The 16,903-nt window shown below is 50.8% G+C and overlaps 3 protein-coding genes across 4 annotated transcripts; 1 reads left to right on the top strand and 2 right to left on the bottom strand.

The window, feature by feature from the left end:
* Positions 1-2,869: 2,869 nt before the first annotated feature.
* Nudt17 (nudix hydrolase 17) lies at positions 2,870-5,034 on the top strand. The gene is made up of 7 exons (XM_051165600.1): positions 2,870-3,102; positions 3,251-3,434; positions 3,625-3,650; positions 3,773-3,865; positions 4,118-4,216; positions 4,361-4,500; positions 4,878-5,034. Exons 1-7 carry the CDS (start codon positions 2,911-2,913, stop codon positions 5,032-5,034), a joined length of 891 nt encoding a protein of 296 aa, XP_051021557.1. The 5' UTR covers positions 2,870-2,910.
* A 1,018-nt stretch (positions 5,035-6,052) lies between these two features.
* Pias3 (protein inhibitor of activated STAT 3) lies at positions 6,053-14,838 on the bottom strand. 2 transcript variants are annotated; one of them, XM_051165642.1, is made up of 14 exons: positions 14,673-14,838; positions 11,883-12,300; positions 11,617-11,701; positions 11,419-11,469; positions 11,131-11,221; positions 10,063-10,197; positions 9,810-9,915; positions 9,245-9,318; positions 8,964-9,124; positions 7,870-8,003; positions 7,622-7,790; positions 7,313-7,446; positions 7,089-7,126; positions 6,053-6,730 (listed from the first exon to the last, which is right to left on the bottom strand). In XM_051165642.1, exons 2-14 carry the CDS (start codon positions 12,295-12,297, stop codon positions 6,461-6,463), a joined length of 1,863 nt encoding a protein of 620 aa, XP_051021599.1. In that variant the 5' UTR covers positions 12,298-12,300; positions 14,673-14,838; the 3' UTR covers positions 6,053-6,460. The 2 variants fall into 2 exon arrangements, with proteins under 2 accessions (XP_051021599.1, XP_051021598.1); XM_051165641.1 differs by lacking the exon at positions 14,673-14,838 and adding an exon at positions 14,000-14,124.
* A 1,334-nt stretch (positions 14,839-16,172) lies between these two features.
* LOC127206402 (40S ribosomal protein S27-like) lies at positions 16,173-16,471 on the bottom strand. Its single transcript, XM_051165696.1, has one exon. It carries the CDS (start codon positions 16,469-16,471, stop codon positions 16,220-16,222), a length of 252 nt encoding a protein of 83 aa, XP_051021653.1. The 3' UTR covers positions 16,173-16,219.
* Between the last annotated feature and the right edge of the window lie 432 nt (positions 16,472-16,903).

The raw sequence follows: 16,903 nt of genomic DNA, 5'->3' as shown, positions 1-16,903 counted from the left end.
TGTTCAAACACCCAAGGGGAGCTCTGAGGGACATTTTCAAACCATCTTGGTCCCTCAGATTTCTTTGTAAGTATCAATTCCATGTACAGTAGTGTGCCAATTTTACTGAGTTATAATGTTTAACACCTGCACACAGAGTCCAGCATGACAAAGACTGCTGTGGGCAGAGGAAAAATACTTCATTACTTGGGGCTTTTTGTTGTTGGTTTTGTTTTTTGTTTTGTTTTTGAGACAGGGTCTTGCTATATAGCTAGAATGGCCCGGAACTCATTGTGTAGACCAGGCTGGCCTCGAACTTGCTGCAGTCTTCCAGCCTTGGCTTTACAAACCCTAGGGTTAAAGCAGGCACTGCACACACAGCAAGAAAACCTGTTTTTATGACTGACAGGTAAAATGGCCCAAGCAGTAATACTGAATATGTAAATAAGACACATCTGCCATCTCTAGGCTTCTAGAATACCTGAGATTATATATGTAGAATACTTTAATGTCTGGGACATGATGAACACACACATACACACATACACAGTTATTTTCCTCCTCTCTTTGGTCTACTCTAGAGTGTGTCAGTGTTTTGAATACAGTTTTTCCAGTGGGTTCAGTTAATTTAATACAGTTAAGTGTTGTTTATAAGGCTTTTCTTTCCCTCTTACCAATGTTGTAATTCTTTAAACACTTGAGTGTCAGTATAGTTAGTGCCCATTTCTACATTTAACGCGACTTACCAACATAAACAGGGGGCCCTAGTCTAGAAGTAAAGTTCCTTGCTGCCAACCTTGACAACCTGGATATTTCATAATCAGAAATATTTATTGATACAATATATTCTGATTACAATTTCTCTGTCCCCAATTCCTCCCAGATATTCCCCACTTCTACCCCCCCCCCCCACCCCAGACAAAACAAACAACAAATGCCCCGGCCTGCCGGGGTTCGACGAACGCTCGGGAGGAAAATTTTCCTGTATGGAGACAGAATACTAGACACGAAGAAGGGGGCAAGTCTGCATTCTGATCAAACCCCGTTTATTGAAAACTTTCACAGAGTTTATATAGGCACAGAGGCATGGGTATTTGCGTAAGCAAGGGTTGCAATGGATACCTAACTCTGGAATGTACCAGCAGGTAGGTATCTACCTTTACAGCTGCTATAATTGCAGGAGAGAAATTCTAGGAAAGTCATGAAGGATCTGGTTAGTCAGGAAAAAGCTCCCGGAACTGCTGCTCGCAGGCAGCTGGCCCTTGATCTGATCTTATCAGTAGTCCCACTGGAAAAGGAGTAGCTCGGGGGTCTGGAATGACCAGCCCCCACAATAAACCACAACAGGTGTTTAACTGTTGACCTACGACAAGGTCAGCTAGTTTCTGGTGAATGGCATACTTCTGGAGAAATAGGAACCTAGGTTCTGACAAGATGGTGGAACATTGGCCATATAGCCCTTCCCCAACAAACAAAAAGCCAAGGAACAAAAGAAGCACATACAGATGCTGAGACATACACACACAGACACACATAGAATCACACACAGACACACAGAATCACACAGACACACACACAAACACACACACACAGAGACCCATAAAAGCAAACTCTGTAAGGAGAAGAAGGTGCAGACAAAGCATTGTGAAACAAACAAACACATCTCCAAAAATACCATTGAGTTTGTTTTGTATTGGCTATCTATTGCTTGGCATGTGGCCTGCGCTTAAGTGTGGTTTGCATACCCAGTGAAAGTCCATTGGCGAAAACTAATTTCCTTTGCACACATAGCTTCTGGGTTAGGGATGAGTATGTGTCTACTTCCCTTCTCAGTGCTGGGACCCCATCTAGCTTACACCTGTGCAGGCCCTGTACATGTAGCCATCCTTCATCCTGGAGTTCATATGCATATGTGCATCATCACTTGTTTCCTTGGCATTCTCCACCCCCTCTGCCTCTACAGTCTTTCCACTTCCTCTTCCACAGGGTTCTCTGAGCCCTAAGGGAAGGGATGAAGACATTCCATTTAGGATTAAACATTCCAGGGTTTCTCACTCTCTGCACACTGTCCAGTCGGGGGCCTCTGTGTTCCCATCTGCGGCAGGAGGAAGCTGCTCTGATGATGGCTGAGCAGGACATGGGTCCAAGAATCTAGCAGAATGCCATTAGTATTCACTTTAGTGCTATGTTCCTTTAGCAGACAGTAGTATTTGCGGTTCCCCTAGCTCCGTGGCTTATCTAGTGTCAGGTAATGGCCATCCCAGGAAGCATGAGTTCTGGCTCATGCGGTAGGCCTTGATTCCAATCAGACGGTGACAAGAGGTTTCCCCATGGATTCATATTATGGAAGGAGAGAAGCAACTTCTCCGATCTCCACAAGCCTGCCATGCCCACCCCACCCCCAATTGACATAAATGTAATTATCAAGCATAGTATGCATAAAGCCTCAGGATTGATCCTCAAACCTGCACAAACCAGGCAGGGGGACATGGAGGCCTGCCAGTCAGAAGGCCAACACCAGCTTTGGCTACACAAGTTTTGAGACTAGCCTGGGCTACATGTCACCCTGCTTACTTTTCTTTTTGCTTTCTTTTTTAAATCGGGACATCATTTGAGGTGCCCCCTGTTGAAAGGTGGACAGGGTTTAAGTGGAGTTCAGGCTGGTGGGGAATAACAGGCCAGTTTAGAAAGCACTCTACCTGGGGATTACTGTCCCAAACAAAAAAGTCAAAAATAACTCAAGAGGAAGTGAGACTATGTGGCGGGCTTGTGGTTTTATAAACATTACACACAGAGATTGTCCCCAAAAGTTGTATCTAAATTTCCCAGCGGGCCTGAAAAACCAGGCTTGCGCATGCCGGCCGGAAGGGACACGCCTCACCGCGCTGGGCCACCAGGGGGCACCAGGCAAGAGACGACTAGAGCGGCGCGATGGCTGCCTCACGGTTGCTCCTGCGCCTGTCTGGGCGCTTGGAGTCGGTGAGCTTCACACAGAGTGTGTGTGGCCTCCTGGGCGCCGAGCAGGGACTTGGGCCGTGGTACGCGCATTGCAGGTTCGAGCGAGGACAGCTTGTCCTCGCCAGCAGTTCATTCCCTGGCGCCTCGGAGAGGCTTCCGATCCAGGTTGGGACAGGGAACAAGCCGGGAAGAGTGATGGCGGCTTGGGGGCTGGGCGGGTGGCAACAGGACAACTCCCGCCTTGGGCACCCCTAATTTCTGGAAGTCCCACCCTGCTTCCGAAGTCTTAGCTCAGTCAACCCCCTCTTGTCAGAGACCCCCTTTCTGTCCTTTTGCGGCTCTGGACCGGCAGCCTGGGGTCTCCAGTACTGAGCTGCTCACAAATAGAGGTGTGGATCTAAGTGTGGCAGCCATTCTTCAGTCCAGTGACCAGACTGTCTTGTTGACCCGAAGGACATGTACTCTCCGCACTTACCCCAACGTCTGGGTCCCTCCAGGTGAGCACGTAGGAACAGGAGCTATGGAAAACACCTGCCCTTTCCCGCCACATTGCTATCGGGTAGCCCCCTACAGTGGTGGCCCACAGTCTGTGTGTACCCAACAAAACAACTCCCTCTGCCCATTGAAAGATAGGGTCCCTAGTTGAAGACGACCACCATTCACTAATTGGGCCCACTCTTCTTGCAGGTGGGCACATGGAACTTGATGAGGAGGTACCTACCAGTCTGCCAACTATGAGTGGAGTCCCCCTGGGTGTGGGCTAAGGGAGGAACAAGGAAAAGGACATGGTAGGCTTGAGCTCTGGAAACTCTGACCTGCTCCCCTTGGCTCACAGATACTGGAGTGTGGGCTTCGAGAGCTGAGGGAAGAGTGTGGATTGCAGCTGGCCCAGAACCAGTTCTCCTGTGTCCTTCTGGGGTTATGGGAGGTGAGAAAGAGTGACACCCCTGAAGCCCAGTGACTAATCCTTGTCTGATTTGGGCACTGGGGAAAAGGAGTGTAGACGGATTGGAGTCCCCAGAGCACAGCCCTCACCCATGCCCCCCTTACCTGTCACCTACCACCCACACGCTAGGCTTGGGGCCAGCATTTTGTCTCCCTAAGCTCTATTTACAAAGTCTCTAAGTCAGAAAGTCTCCTCTCTCTCTCAATGTGCTAAGCCGGTTTTGTCTTTTCTTAGGCTGCTTACCCTCCTAGGCTGAGCTGGGGTCCCCCCAAATACCATCACCTCATTCTCTATGTCCTTGTGATCTCCCAGGAGTCACAGCAGCAGCTCCAGGTAGGCGTGGCAGGCGAGGAAGATGGGAGATGGGACCTGGCTGTGACTGTGAATAGGACAAGAGGAGCTTCAAGCTGCCCTGCCCCCCTTGTCTGTCTCCTCTGCACCTGTGACCTCCTAAAGATCAACATGTCTTAACCCCAGGCCCGGATCCAAGTAAACCCAAATGAGGTGAGTGCCTTTATGTGGCTGGGACCAGACGTAGCAGCAGCGGCTGCAGCTGCCACAGAAGAGGGGACAAAGACACCCACGCTTCTCTCCCAGGACCTACCACCCTCTCTCTGGTAAGAACCTCTACTTTAGCTATCAGCATACAACATACATGTACATGCATACGTGGGAGGGTGCATTTTGCATGTTGTTGAAGAAGTTCAGGGTGTGAGTCAGCCTACGGATAATTAAAAGACCAAAGACCACCTGAGATCAAAGACTCCAAATGGGAAGGACTCATGATCCAACTAGCTAGCACTGAAGACCTAGGTTTGGGCCCTACTCTCCCACCAGAGAGTCACTTAAACCTCCTCAAATGTGTTTCCTTCTTGTTAAGTGAAGTTAACACTCCCTTGTCTTCTGCAATGGTCTGGAGGATTAAATGGCTCAGTATACTGAAGTTCATTGTAAGCTACCAGGCACAACCTAGACAGAAACTGTCCTAATCCAGTGCAACCGAACTGAAGGATGATGGAGGAACCCGAGCCCTGGCCCTGCCTCTGTCCACACTCATGCGGGCAACCCCACCCACCGCAGAGGACAAAGAAAGGGTCAGTGATGGAACCAAGTTTGCCCTCAGGCTTTGGCTGCAACATCTGGGCAGATGACCTGAGGGTAGCACATCCTTGTGGACAGATGAAGGTAAGGGATGACTTGAGGGTAGCACATCCTTGTGGACAGATGAAGGTAAGGGATGACTTGAGGGTAGCACATCCTTGTGGGAAGATGAAAGTTAGGGATGACCTGAGGGGTCCACATCATTGGGTTGGGATGGATTGGTGTTCTTATGGACATCAAGAAGACAAAGGGAGAGAACAGGCTCTTGGATATGCTTGTGTGAATGCCCTCATTCCCTCCCAGGTAAAAGTGAAGTTCGCATGGATCCTGGACCAGCAAAGGAAGAATGGCAGCCTGTGAGATGGTAGAAAGGCTGGCAGAGACCTGAGTTCAATACCTGGGATCTCCTTCAAGATGTAAGGAGAGGTCCTACTCCATAAAGCTTGCCTCTGACTCCTACATGCAAAACCATGACACAGATGCCCACATACACAGCAATAAAAAAATTTTAAATGAGTTTTGAAAGTGTAAGGATGGAACATGGACCCTCTTCCCTACAGATCAAGGGTCTGGAAATCGAAGTACAAAATCTCCTCCTCTCCATGACGCTCACAGAACATTCACAACCTTTATTGTAGGTGAGAACTCTGGGAACAAAAAGTAAAAATCACATCATAGGGCCTTGGCCCTGAAGGGGCCTGAGTATTGGGAAGGAGAGCACAGAGCCCCTAGTCCCACAGAAGGTGCAGAATGATCTAGGCCTCAACATAGGTCACTAGAAGCTTAGGCCCTTGGCTGTTTCGCATAAGAATATTGTGAACTTAAATACATAAATAGAGAGACCCAGACAGTAGACAGGCCAGGCCCCGCCCCCCAAGCCCCTGGGACTCACAACTAAGGCCTTGTTTCCTCAAGTCACACTGGGAAGTAAAAGGCAGGGGAAGTCATCTTTGGAAAATCTGGGGTTTTCTTAGTTATGTACAAAAAAGAAAACTGCAACCCAAAATAGAGTTCTCTGTCCATCTCTGAAACTCCAAGTCTCAGATCTGCCACCTGAGAATGGTGTGGCCACAGAGAATGGAACAGACATAAAAGAACAGGCATTTGGGTTTGGGAAGGGAAAGTGTCCTTTCCCCAAGAGGCTGTAGATCTGGTCCAGGCTGAGGACCACCCCCTTCCCTCAGGTCCTATCCTTCCCTCTGCCTCCCACTGCCTAGGTTACCAAACCCAAAGGAATGTGCCACCATCAAGAACACTTCCAAAAACAGACCCCTGACCTTTTAAAAAAGGTTAAATGTTAACCCTTTGAGTACTGGCCTTGTTAGGCAGAGATAAGGCCAAAAGCAGGTAACCATGGAGGTCTGGCCTGGCCTTTAGCCAAAGACCCCTGGAGGGATCAGAGCAGCCAGGGTTGGGAACCCACAGCATATCTGCTCAGTGCTGGGGGGCCAGTGAAGATTTCAGAATCCCAGCAGCTCAGTCCAAGGAAATGACATCTGACCGACAGCCACTCAAGGAGGGACCTGAAGGCAGAGGTCCTCCATGCCCTTCCCTCAAGGAACTCCCAGGAGCCACAATACTGCTGACACGACCAGGAGGTGGCACCGGAGTGGAACTGCTGCGGTGGGAGCTCCCCAAGGTCTGGGCCAGTGGGCCCAGGAAGTGGGAAGGGGTTCCTCGGTACTGGAAAAAGTGGCCAAGGGTGTCCTGTTCGTCTAGCGAAGTGATGACAGAAGGACCGTAGTGCTAGAGGAATGAAGGAGACAGTTTAAGTTTCTATCCTGACTCACCACCCCCAATACTCATCTGTGAACTATGTCGTGGGGTATGGACCCCCAAGGCATTCTTAAGAGGAAAAGCAGGGGGCCTCCCTGACTCTGCCCTACTGCCCCCGGCCCCTGCTCTGTGTCTTGGCCTTGAGATAGGCAATAAGGTGCTAGGCAGGCCCAGGCGTGAACATGAAGTGCCAGTGGGGATAAAGGAGGAGAAGCTGCCACATTCTCCCCTCTCGGAAAAGCATTTTTAAATCCTTAGGGAACTTGGGCAGGGGAAGAGAGAAAGGACTCATCTGAGAGCTTGGATCTTCCTAGACGTGACCACTTACCTGACTCTCAGTCTGAAGGAAAGAAAATAAATCTAGACCTGGTAGGAAAAGAAAAAGAAAAATCAACCCCCTTCTGACCCCTTCACCACATGTAAAAAAAATCCCCCGCCCCACCCCCCACTCCCCATCCCTTTCCACCTGCCCATCCCTAGGGAAATAGGTCTGGAGAGGGTATGGCAGGGCAGGACCTCACCCTAAAGGCAGCTTTAGGGTCAGTGTTATACCTTGGATGTCAGCCCCCAGTGGAAAGGCAGGTGGGTACTCATGTAGTGGGAGACTAGACAGGAAGTCACTGCCCAGGGTGCCCACTGCAGGGCTCCGTAGCACCGAGGATGGCTGGTGACCGGATGTCAGGACTCTGGGAGTGGACAGAAGAAGCTGGAGAAACTAGCCAAGGAGAGATGCCCTCGCCAGCTCAGTTGCCAAAGGTCCCATTCCTTCCACCCTTCCCTGTCCTACGGCTTGCCCTGTGATGGATCAGAAGGCACTTCTGACATCTGTCCCCTCTGCTACAGACGCAGCCTTTCTCATACCCTTTGCTTCCAGAAAGGGCTGGAATGGCCACTGAGGTGACGGGGCAGTGCTTCTTGGTGGGGGGTACATCTTCCTCATCGGATGAGCTTTCGAGTGTCAAGTCGATGACTTCAACCTTCTTCTTTTGCTCTGATGCATTTCCGTCCTGGACTGGGCTATACTGGAGGCCTGTGGGTGGTTAAGAAGGCTGTTTCAGAAAAAGAGCCATTCACAATTTAGCTCAATTGGGGAGCAGGGGGTCACTCACCATCCAGCCCATACCCTGGCGGGGGGCAAACCTCAGATGCCTCCTTCTTGGGTTTCATTGGACACCAGGATCCATCCTCCATGAACTGGATCTCATCACAATCCGAGCAGGAGTTAAGAATTTCCATGAATAAACTAGGGGAGGAGGACATGGGGACTCATGAGGCTGGACGATGGCTCCGAGACTCACATCCCGCGCCTTAGTCACCTCATCTGTATCACATACCCTACCGGACCTCTCTGAGTTGTTGCTGGGACTGTAGCTCAACAATGGAGTACTTGCTTAGCACACAGGCCCCGAGTTTGGTCCCCAGCATTGTGGGGGAGGATGTAAAAGAGCTTTACAAATTTTAGGTCCAGCATTAAACCTTCTTAAAAGACACCGTGGGAGCCCTAATGAAGGCTGTGGAAGGGGGTGAAGGCCAGTTAGGACCAAGAAAACTATTTGCTTATTGTGGGGGGTGGAGGGAAGACTAGCTATATAAGTACACCCAGGACCTCAAAAAACAAAACAAACACAACAAACAAAAGAACAAAAGAAATCTTACCCACCAGGCGTGGTGGCACATGCCTTTAATCCCAGCACACAGGAGGCAGAGGCAGGTGGATCCCTGTGAGTTCGAGGCTAGCCTGATCTACAAAGTGAGTCCAGGACAGCCATGGCTATACAGAGAAACCCTGTCTCAAAAATCACACACACACACACACACACACACACACACACACACACAAAGAAAGAAAAGAAAAGAAAAAGAAAGAAACCTTACTGTGCCTTTGTAATAGTAAAAATGAAAAGCAACCTGACTGCTATGCTCTGTTGGAAGTTCAGGTAGTTGTCATCAGCAATATATTGGAGCAATTCAATGCATGCTCCGCCACTTTCGAATGTGACCTTCAGCACAGGTCTCTTTCCTCATCTGTACCCCCACCTATGTCATGGGGGTACTACGAGGACTCAATGAGACAATGCATGCACAGTGCTGAGGTCCTTAATGTCACACACATGGTGGATGGCTAAAGGAGACGCAGAGGGTGAGAGCTGGGATTCATGAGAAATAAGCCATAACGCAGGGGAGGGAAGCTGAAGAACCCTACCCATCAATAATAAGAGACTCATAGGGAGCCTTCTTGTCACACACAGGGCATGTCCACGTTGGCTTCTTCTCATTCATCTGTAGATAAAGGGCAGCATCGAAGCTCTGCAGGTGGGCACAGGTGAGGGCGCGGCATGGGACGGTCAGGCGCATCTTCCCTAGCTGACGAGAGGAGAGTTCACTCTAGAAAACCTCGCTCTTGTATCCTTAGGAACCCTCTTCAGAATTTAGCCCTCCCCACTCCTACCTCCCCTCCCCGCTCCTACCTCCCCTTTTACCCACCGGGCACATGAGTGACACCCGGAGACTTGTAGTAGCCACCTCACTGTCAGGGTCAGCCGTCAATTTCTCCTTGACTGAAACAAGAGACCAGAGCCGTGGGGTCAGTGAGGCTGAAGTAGCCTGGCAGCGGAAGGCCCCAGCTGACAGGCAGCTGAGGAGAGTCTCTGGGGGCCGATGGCATGTCAAAGGAGTGAATTTGGATCAAGAAGGCTAAGTATAGAGAAGAGATGTCTCCATCCCTGAAGGTGTTAAACGCTGCAGGGTGAAGCCTGGGCTACGTGAGGGGCGATCTCCATGAGAGGGAAGCATCACGTGATAGTGATTAGAGCGAATCAACTGTAGGGCTTTTCAGTACTAAGAACTCTGTATTAGTAGGGGTGGGGCTCTTGTAGGACTAGGAAGAGTAAAGCTATTCTCACTCTCTGAGGACCTAACTCCTCAACCACAGAGACTGAGGCATCCAGGGGGAGGGGGGAGGGCAGGAAGCCATGTGGATAAAGCCTGGAGGGCAGCAGGAAGCCCTGAGCACAAAGTGGAAGGAGCAAAAAGCCTATTTGTTACTCACTCAGTGCCCGGGAATGGTCTGGGTTCCGGATACCCTTTGCTCTGAGTTTTTGTAGAAGGGTCCCCGCAGTCAACTGCCTCACCAGGTACACAGACAAGGAGTAATTCTACTTGGGGAAGGGGGTTGAGAGAATTAGCTTCTGGTTCCCACACCTCCCCTTTTCCTGCGTACTCTGTCCCACAGAGACCAGAGACAGAGGAACTAGAAGCCGCCCCCTGTGGCCTGTGCAGTGCTCAGCTGCAGCTATGCTCACCCGTCCAAACTCAGATGACCAGTTTACCACCACGGTGTTAGGAACGGTGGCTGAGAGCCGAGCCAGCGGCGTGATGTTGATGGGACGGCTGGGCCTCTTGGGCTCAGCTCCGTTCTTGGTTGGGGGGAGGTAGCCCTGAGGAATCGAGGGATCTGTTAGTGGAGACAGAACACCTGGAAGGCGTTCAACTCTAACAACAGAAATCCAGTCTCAGATTACTCTCTGGAACGAGGCCAGCTCACTTATGAGGAAAGGAATAGGGGTCCAGTGCAAGACAAGAGCCTGCACAGGGAGGGCCATGTGAGGGGTTCACTTCGGGGGGGGGGTGATAGGGGGAGCTTATTTATGCACCAAGGAACTAGAAACTCAGCCACTGGGTCCCGGGAACAACGGACACGGCTTGTCTTCCACTTTCATCTGATAGCGTATCCTTTTAGAAGTCTTTTCTAAACCTTTGTATTAAACTAGTGTCCATCTCTGGGTTCTGACAAAAATTATTCAGCCCTGTTTTATTTTACTTACTTTTTTTTTTTTTTTAACAAATTCTTTGAGAATTTCATACAATGTGTTTTGATCCTGTTCATCTCCATCCTAATTTCTTCCCAGAACCTCCCCGACTTTCTACTCAACAAACTTTGAGCAGCTCCCCCCACCCCACTCATCTCTTTTATTAAGGTATCGAGCACAGTTTTCTGTTGCCCATATACTCTTAGACGTGCAGCCTTCTACAGGAGCACGGTCCACCTACTAGTCAGCCCTATTTTAATACTCTCTATATTGATTCCATCAATTAACTAAGAAAATATTACATGGCAGGCACTGCCCTTTTCTTTTTAAAGATTTATTTATTATGCATACAGTGATCTACCTGCATATATGCCTGGATGCCAGAAGAGGGCACTAGATCTCATTACAGATGGTAGTGAACCACCATGTGGTTGCTGGGAATTGAACACAGGACCTTTGGAAGAAGAAATAGTGCTCTTTACCTCCAACCCCTAAGCTGTCTTTTCAAGAAGAGGTTTTTGCCTTAATATTCATTGCCAAAGGGGACGAATCTTTACCTACCGGCAGTGGGCAGAGTTTCCCATTAACCTTGACAAAGAGGTTAGGGGGGAAATAGTCCTCCTGGGGGCAGCTAGTCTCACAGAGACAGAACCTGGTGAGAAAGGACAGGATGAATGGCTAAAAGGCAGCTTTCTGAGATGACTCTAGCGCTGAAGTGGGGAACTCCAGAAAAACCAAAATCAGTCATAGATATTTGTTGCCATCAGCACCCAAAAGAGTCAAAAGGCCAGCATGGACTGGGGCTGTGGAGATGTCGTACTCACCCACCCTCCATAAGCGACAACTCACCTCAGCTGCACTTGTATGGTGTAATCGCACTTGGCTCCTGGCAGAACCTCCCTGCAACAAGGAAGAGAAACAGAAACGTCAGTTCGGAAGGTGAACAGAAGGGTGTCCGGGGCACAGAGAGGAGACATGCAAAAGACCGACACAAAGCAGAACAGAGAGGAAAGCCCCCAGGGAGAAGGCAGGTGAGGAAAGGTGTACCTGGATGTGAGAATCTGCTGCACCTGCTGGGGAGTAAGCGCAAAGGTAAAGTGCGCTTCCTCAAACCTCTGGCTGGATGTGGATGCTAGGACGCAAAGGCACAGTTATTCCCAAGCCCACACCGCTGGCCCGAGAAGCTGCTTGCTCCCATCTCATATTACTGATCCCCCCCTCCCCCCCCCCCCCCCCGAGACTAAAATCTAAAGGGAAAAATTCCAGCCTAAACCAGAACCCAGAAAGCCTTGAGGGACCACAGTCAGCCATACCGAGGGTGGTAGGCCGGATGAGCTCCCCATAGACTTCGTAGAAGGCCAGTGGTTTCATGGTGACGTCAGGGTGCACGGGCTGGGGCAGAGGAGGGCGCATGTCCGCCTCACGCTTAGGGCCCAGCAAGGTGCCAGGGGTTAGAAGAGTGGGAGGAATGGGCGCTAGGGGGCCAGGGGAGCCTACAGGAGAGGTGCCAGGGGGTAAAGACAATAGGGAAAGATCAGAGGGCCCCAGGGTCTTCCGGGGAAATCGCCGGCGGTACAGTTCTTTGATCTTCATCTGGACACTGGGGGCACAGCTAGACTTGAGGAGGTGCAGGGCCTTGGCCAGGAGCTCGTGTTTTCGCCCACTCTTGTTTCGGCCAGCGAAGCCAAGGAGCACCTGGAGCTCAGACACTCGGAAACTCATCACCATGTGCTGGAGAGAAGAGCACAGAAACGATCCGGCTTGGCAAAGGCCTGTCCTGCTGATGGCATGGATGCTGAGGCCCTCCCCTCCACCCGCAGTGGTGAAAGGTGCTCTAAAAGCGCACACCACCTCCGAGTCGCTGACCTGACTAGCTCAACGAATGTGCAGGGACCCCTCCCTCCAGCCTAATCCTGATACTCCCTTAAACTGATTATCCGCTCCCAGGGCTCAGACTCTCAGGGCATTCCGAGCCCCCTGGGGAATAGATAAGAAAGGAGGAGGAGGAGGAGTCCAGGCAGACAGCCCTAGAAGGAAAACCCAGGTGGCAAGAGGATTTTACCCCCCCAGTCACCTTAATCCATCGCTCTGCTCCCCAAATCTCTGAATTGAAACTTTCATGGTTAGGGATTTTAGGTCAGAGCTCAACACTACCATCACCATCATCACCATCATCATCATCATCCCACCCCTTCTGACATTATTTACACACACTCCTTAAGCCCTGTTTTACTAGAAGGAAGCTACCAAAACTTGTGAGGGAGGGGAGAGTGACTCTACAAGTCTATGTAATTGGGCTGATTTACTCCATCTGTGGGGAACTAACACCTCACTTCTCTCCTTCATACATGGTATGCAGGCCCACCAGGGTGGAAACCAGGGCAAAGTTCTCAACAGAGACCCCAGGAAAATGAAAACGGGGGTCCATGGACCAGAGCACAGAAGTTAGCTCTTCAAGGGAGCCGGCCCAGTGGCTAGAACTCTAGCTCGTCCTGGACAAGGATGGAGCAACGCCAGAGGATGGGGAAAATGAAGGTCTCAGGTCCTGTGGGACGTCCTCAGATGAAGACTGGGTGGTGGTGTGTTGGGGGGCAAGATCTCTCTCCTTGTGGGGCTCCTGTGAATGCCTAGAAGACCCAGTCACGGGCAGGCCATTAGCTCTCCAAGTCTCTTTCCTCTTGGGTTCCTTTTCAGGAATGTGGTGAAATCCTTGTTCCTCTACCTTTCTATCCTTAGCTCCTCCTACTTGTTTTTAATTTCTCCATCGGCTCTATAACTTATCTTTCTATCCCATGGTTCACGGTTCTCCGCCTCTCCAACCACAGGGCCTCATTAAGACAGTTCCTCTCCCTCAGCCTCCAAGATGCTACTGCCCTATCTCCTAAGGTGCGCTCCTGTACTGCCCCGCCCCCTGCATCTCAGCCGCCTACTGCCGCTTCCCAAGGCTCAAATGCCAACAGGCGCCACAAAGCCTCCATCCTAAGCTTCGCGTCCCCCGGAGCCTGCCAACATTTGGCCCTCGGGTATCATTCCCTAGGTCTCTCCCTTCCTGCGGCATCTCTTGGCCTGATGGGCTGGCCCCTACGCCTCTACAGCAGCTTTCCCTCGTCTGACTCTACCCGGCAACTACCTACTACTAAAAGAGGCTACGGCCCGCGTCTCCGCCCCCTGTGCCTCGGCCCCCAGCGGCGACAATCCGCTCTCACCCCAACACACACACTACACACACAAACACACTCCACCCCACCCCTGCATCTGCCCTGCGGCCCCGCCCCCGGGGAGCCGCCGCAGCCCCTTCTAGCGGGCGCTGCCAGCGCATCCCTGCAGCCAGTGCCTGCCACGTCGCCCGCGCCCACCCTAGCCCGGTCGCCTCCCGCCTCGGCGCGCAGCCGAGCGAGTCCTGATGGGGCTGGGGGAGGGGGGCCGGTACCTTTAACTCGCCCAGCTCCGCCATCTTGAGACATCGCAGGCGCCCCAGCCCGAGCCGGAGCTCAGGCCCAGGGACCGGCGCAAACTCTCCGCCCCAGCGCCGGCCGCAAAGGCCGCCTGCTCCGCCCCGTCCGGCCCCCTACACCTCCCCTTCCCGGCCCCGCCCGCCGGGCTTCGGACCGTCGTCCGCCTCGCCCCTTCTTCCGCAAGCCCGGCCACCCCCGTAAGTCTCCCGCCAGCCGGTGACACGGTGGCTCCCCGCAGGGAGTGTGCAGCTCAGGGATCGCGGGGCCTGGCGAGTAACGAAGAGGAGGCGGGCCCGAAGGGATGGGCTTTTAGGGAGCCAAGGATACTTGAAAGATGGAGAGAAAGTATCCGGAACTGCCGGAGCCCCGAGAAATGGGGGAGGGGCGGCGAAGTTGGAGCCCTTGTCCTCAGGAGATCTGTGCAAGTGAAGCCAGTGGAACCCCTGAGTTCTGCCAACTCTGGGAGTGACGTGCTCTGGTCCGTTTTGGGGAAGTTGGGGGACTTGTGAACTGTTGGAGACAAGTGTTCCCAATCCTTCACCTCCTTCCCACCCCGAACACACAGCAACTACGAGAGTAGCTCCTGCTAGCGCCGCACGACTCTAGGGTTGACAAGCGACAAAGTTGGGTGCGGGAAACAAGACTTACCTGCAGAGTTGCAGGGGTGGGCCCCAGTGCGGAAAGGGCTTGCGCCGCTCCCGCAGTCCGCTCGGCTGGAGTTCGGTCCGGCAGCTGGAGGCTGCAGCCACAGCTCCGCCCGGGCCAGAGCTCCGCCCGGCCTAGCCTTGCTGCTGGGGCCGCCCCCTCCCGGGGAAGACCGCTAGGGCCTAAGAGAGGGGAGAGAGGCGGAGCCCAGGAGCCGGGCGGGAGATAATAACTCCTATGAGAGTCTCTGCATTCAAAGTCTCTGGGGCTCTCTGACCCCTTGGGTGAGTGTAAGGGCTGAACTGGGCTGGACGGAGAATCTTTTGGTTCTCTGATGCGATCTCCATCTGTCTGGGGAAAAGCCTGGGCCACAAATGGAAAATAGAGCAACCCAAACCCTACAGATGCCCCTCTATCCCCACTCCATCCAAATATGCTTACAGTAGTAACTAGGGATCCCAGTCTTGGTATCGTTCAAAATGAAAACGTACAGAGGAGACACTAATGCTCCGCTCAGAAATGCCTGCTCCCTCCTCCAAAGCTTTGGACCCTCCACAGGGCCCTGTCTCAACCCAAGCTGGCCACTCACTTGCAGACTTGAGTGCTTCATTTCTGCTCTATGAGGATATCCACCTTAGAGCACTGTGCCTTATACTAGTTATTGTAAAGACTCCACGTTATGGTTGTCTGGGGCCTCAGGGATAATGTCATTTGTCCAGTGAATGTTTGAAAAGGGGGGAGGTAAATATTAAAGTGCTAATCAGGGATTGATAATGCTGAGGGCTTAAAACCTTTCAAAACCTCAATCTGGCATCAGAGGCAACTTGTTCAACAAACATGCAAAAAAAAAAAAAAAAAAAAAATTAAAGCTCTAATAAATGCCAGGAGTAATCCCTTTTAGCTTAAGCCTTCAGTGTAATCGTTTCCATGAGCCCCAACCCAAGCAGCAAGCCATTAGGTGCTAACAGTATTTTCCTAGGTGCCTGTTAAACTATACTTGATTACTTCCTGGGTTTGTTCCTAGGGAAATGATCACCCTTGCTAACACTGGGGGTGTGGGGGCAGGGTCCTTGCTGCCTGAATGACGGGCCTCTCAAGCTAAATTAGGCTAAGTATTAGGCCATAAGTCCCATATGCTGCCTCCTGCGTCTGAATTGTAATCAGGCCCTGACACTGCTTGTCTGTTGCAGGGATTGAACCCCTTACACGTGCCAGGCAGGAGCAGTGCTATTGAACAGCCGGCATATCCACCTGAGCTCATCGCTGATCCGTAGTCTTCTGTTTCTCCCTAAGCTTGATATCCCTGTTTTTTGTCCAAGACATTCTTGTGACGTCAGAACCCAGATTAATAGGTATATAAAAATAAGTATATCAATCAAGCATTTATTAACAATAAACTATAAAGAAATTTCTAATTCTTTGGTATACATATAACTTTATCACTTATTAAAGATGAAAGAAGCCATGTGTGGCGACACACACCATTTTTTTTTTTTAATCCAAAATGTGTTTATTGAGGTAGTTTCCCCCTCATCTTCAATCAGGTACTTTCAGTGCTGCTTTCTCCTGAAGGAGCATCCTTCTGTCACCCTTGCTTTTCCTCCTGTAGGCTGACAGAGAACAGTGGAGCAGCTAACACACAAGACGACTGTTTGTGCATGGCTAAAGACCGTGGTGATTTTATAGCAGCCTGGGCACTTCACATCCATAAAGTAGGAATTGGGGCTCTGAACCAGGTGCTTTTTCTTGTGTTTCCTCTTCTCCACTGGAGAGGGATGAAAGAGATCCTTTGCGAGAGGCATGTTTTCATAGGGAGATTGTCACCACCTCAAAGGTGACACACTTTTAATAAGGCACTGGATTCTTTTTTGATGAAACTCAAAAACTCAAAAGGCAATTAAAAAAAAAAAAACCCAAACTTTCTAACAATACAATCCAAAGATAAACTAATTTGACACATTTTGGGGAGTGATAATAGGAAGATATTTATTTATTGTCCATAACTCAGCCATTATATTTTTATAAGAACAAAATTTTTCTATGGACATTAAAAAATTTTCCATTCATAAACAACGGTGTTGAATCTGAGCTAAGACCTCTCAGACAGTGTTCATTGGCATCACATGTCATGATGGCATGTACAGTACACAATGCTTCTGATTACACCTCAACAAAGCTATAAAAACACACTACGGATAATCAGCCTCATCTTAATTCTTAGCGATTTAATAAAA

This window comes from Acomys russatus, chromosome 23 (genome assembly GCF_903995435.1).
Source record: "Acomys russatus chromosome 23, mAcoRus1.1, whole genome shotgun sequence".
Lineage (NCBI taxonomy): Eukaryota > Metazoa > Chordata > Mammalia > Rodentia > Muridae > Acomys > Acomys russatus.
Note: the sequence above shows the minus strand (reverse complement) of the source record. Positions and strands in the feature narration are given on the sequence as shown.

What these genes read in the sequence shown, in the direction of transcription:
- Nudt17 (XM_051165600.1), top strand. Translation starts at nt 2,911, where the DNA reads ATGGCTGCCTCACGGTTGCTCCTGCGCCTGTCTGGGCGCTTGGAGTCG. An exon ending in CAACGTCTGGGTCCCTCCAG is followed by an intron (nt 3,435 to 3,624) that starts GTGAGCACGTAG and finishes CTCTTCTTGCAG; the next exon opens with GTGGGCACATGGAACTTGAT. An exon ending in AGTCACAGCAGCAGCTCCAG is followed by an intron (nt 4,217 to 4,360) that starts GTAGGCGTGGCA and finishes TCTTAACCCCAG; the next exon opens with GCCCGGATCCAAGTAAACCC.
- LOC127206402 (XM_051165696.1), bottom strand. Translation starts at nt 16,471, where the DNA reads ATGCCTCTCGCAAAGGATCTCTTTCATCCCTCTCCAGTGGAGAAGAGG.
- Pias3 (XM_051165641.1), bottom strand. Translation starts at nt 14,023, where the DNA reads ATGGCGGAGCTGGGCGAGTTAAAG. An exon ending in GGAAACTCTGCCCACTGCCG is followed by an intron (nt 10,198 to 11,130) that starts GTAGGTAAAGAT and finishes TCGATTCCTCAG; the next exon opens with GGCTACCTCCCCCCAACCAA. An exon ending in TCCTTCAGACTGAGAGTCAG is followed by an intron (nt 6,731 to 7,088) that starts GTAAGTGGTCAC and finishes TCATTCCTCTAG; the next exon opens with CACTACGGTCCTTCTGTCAT.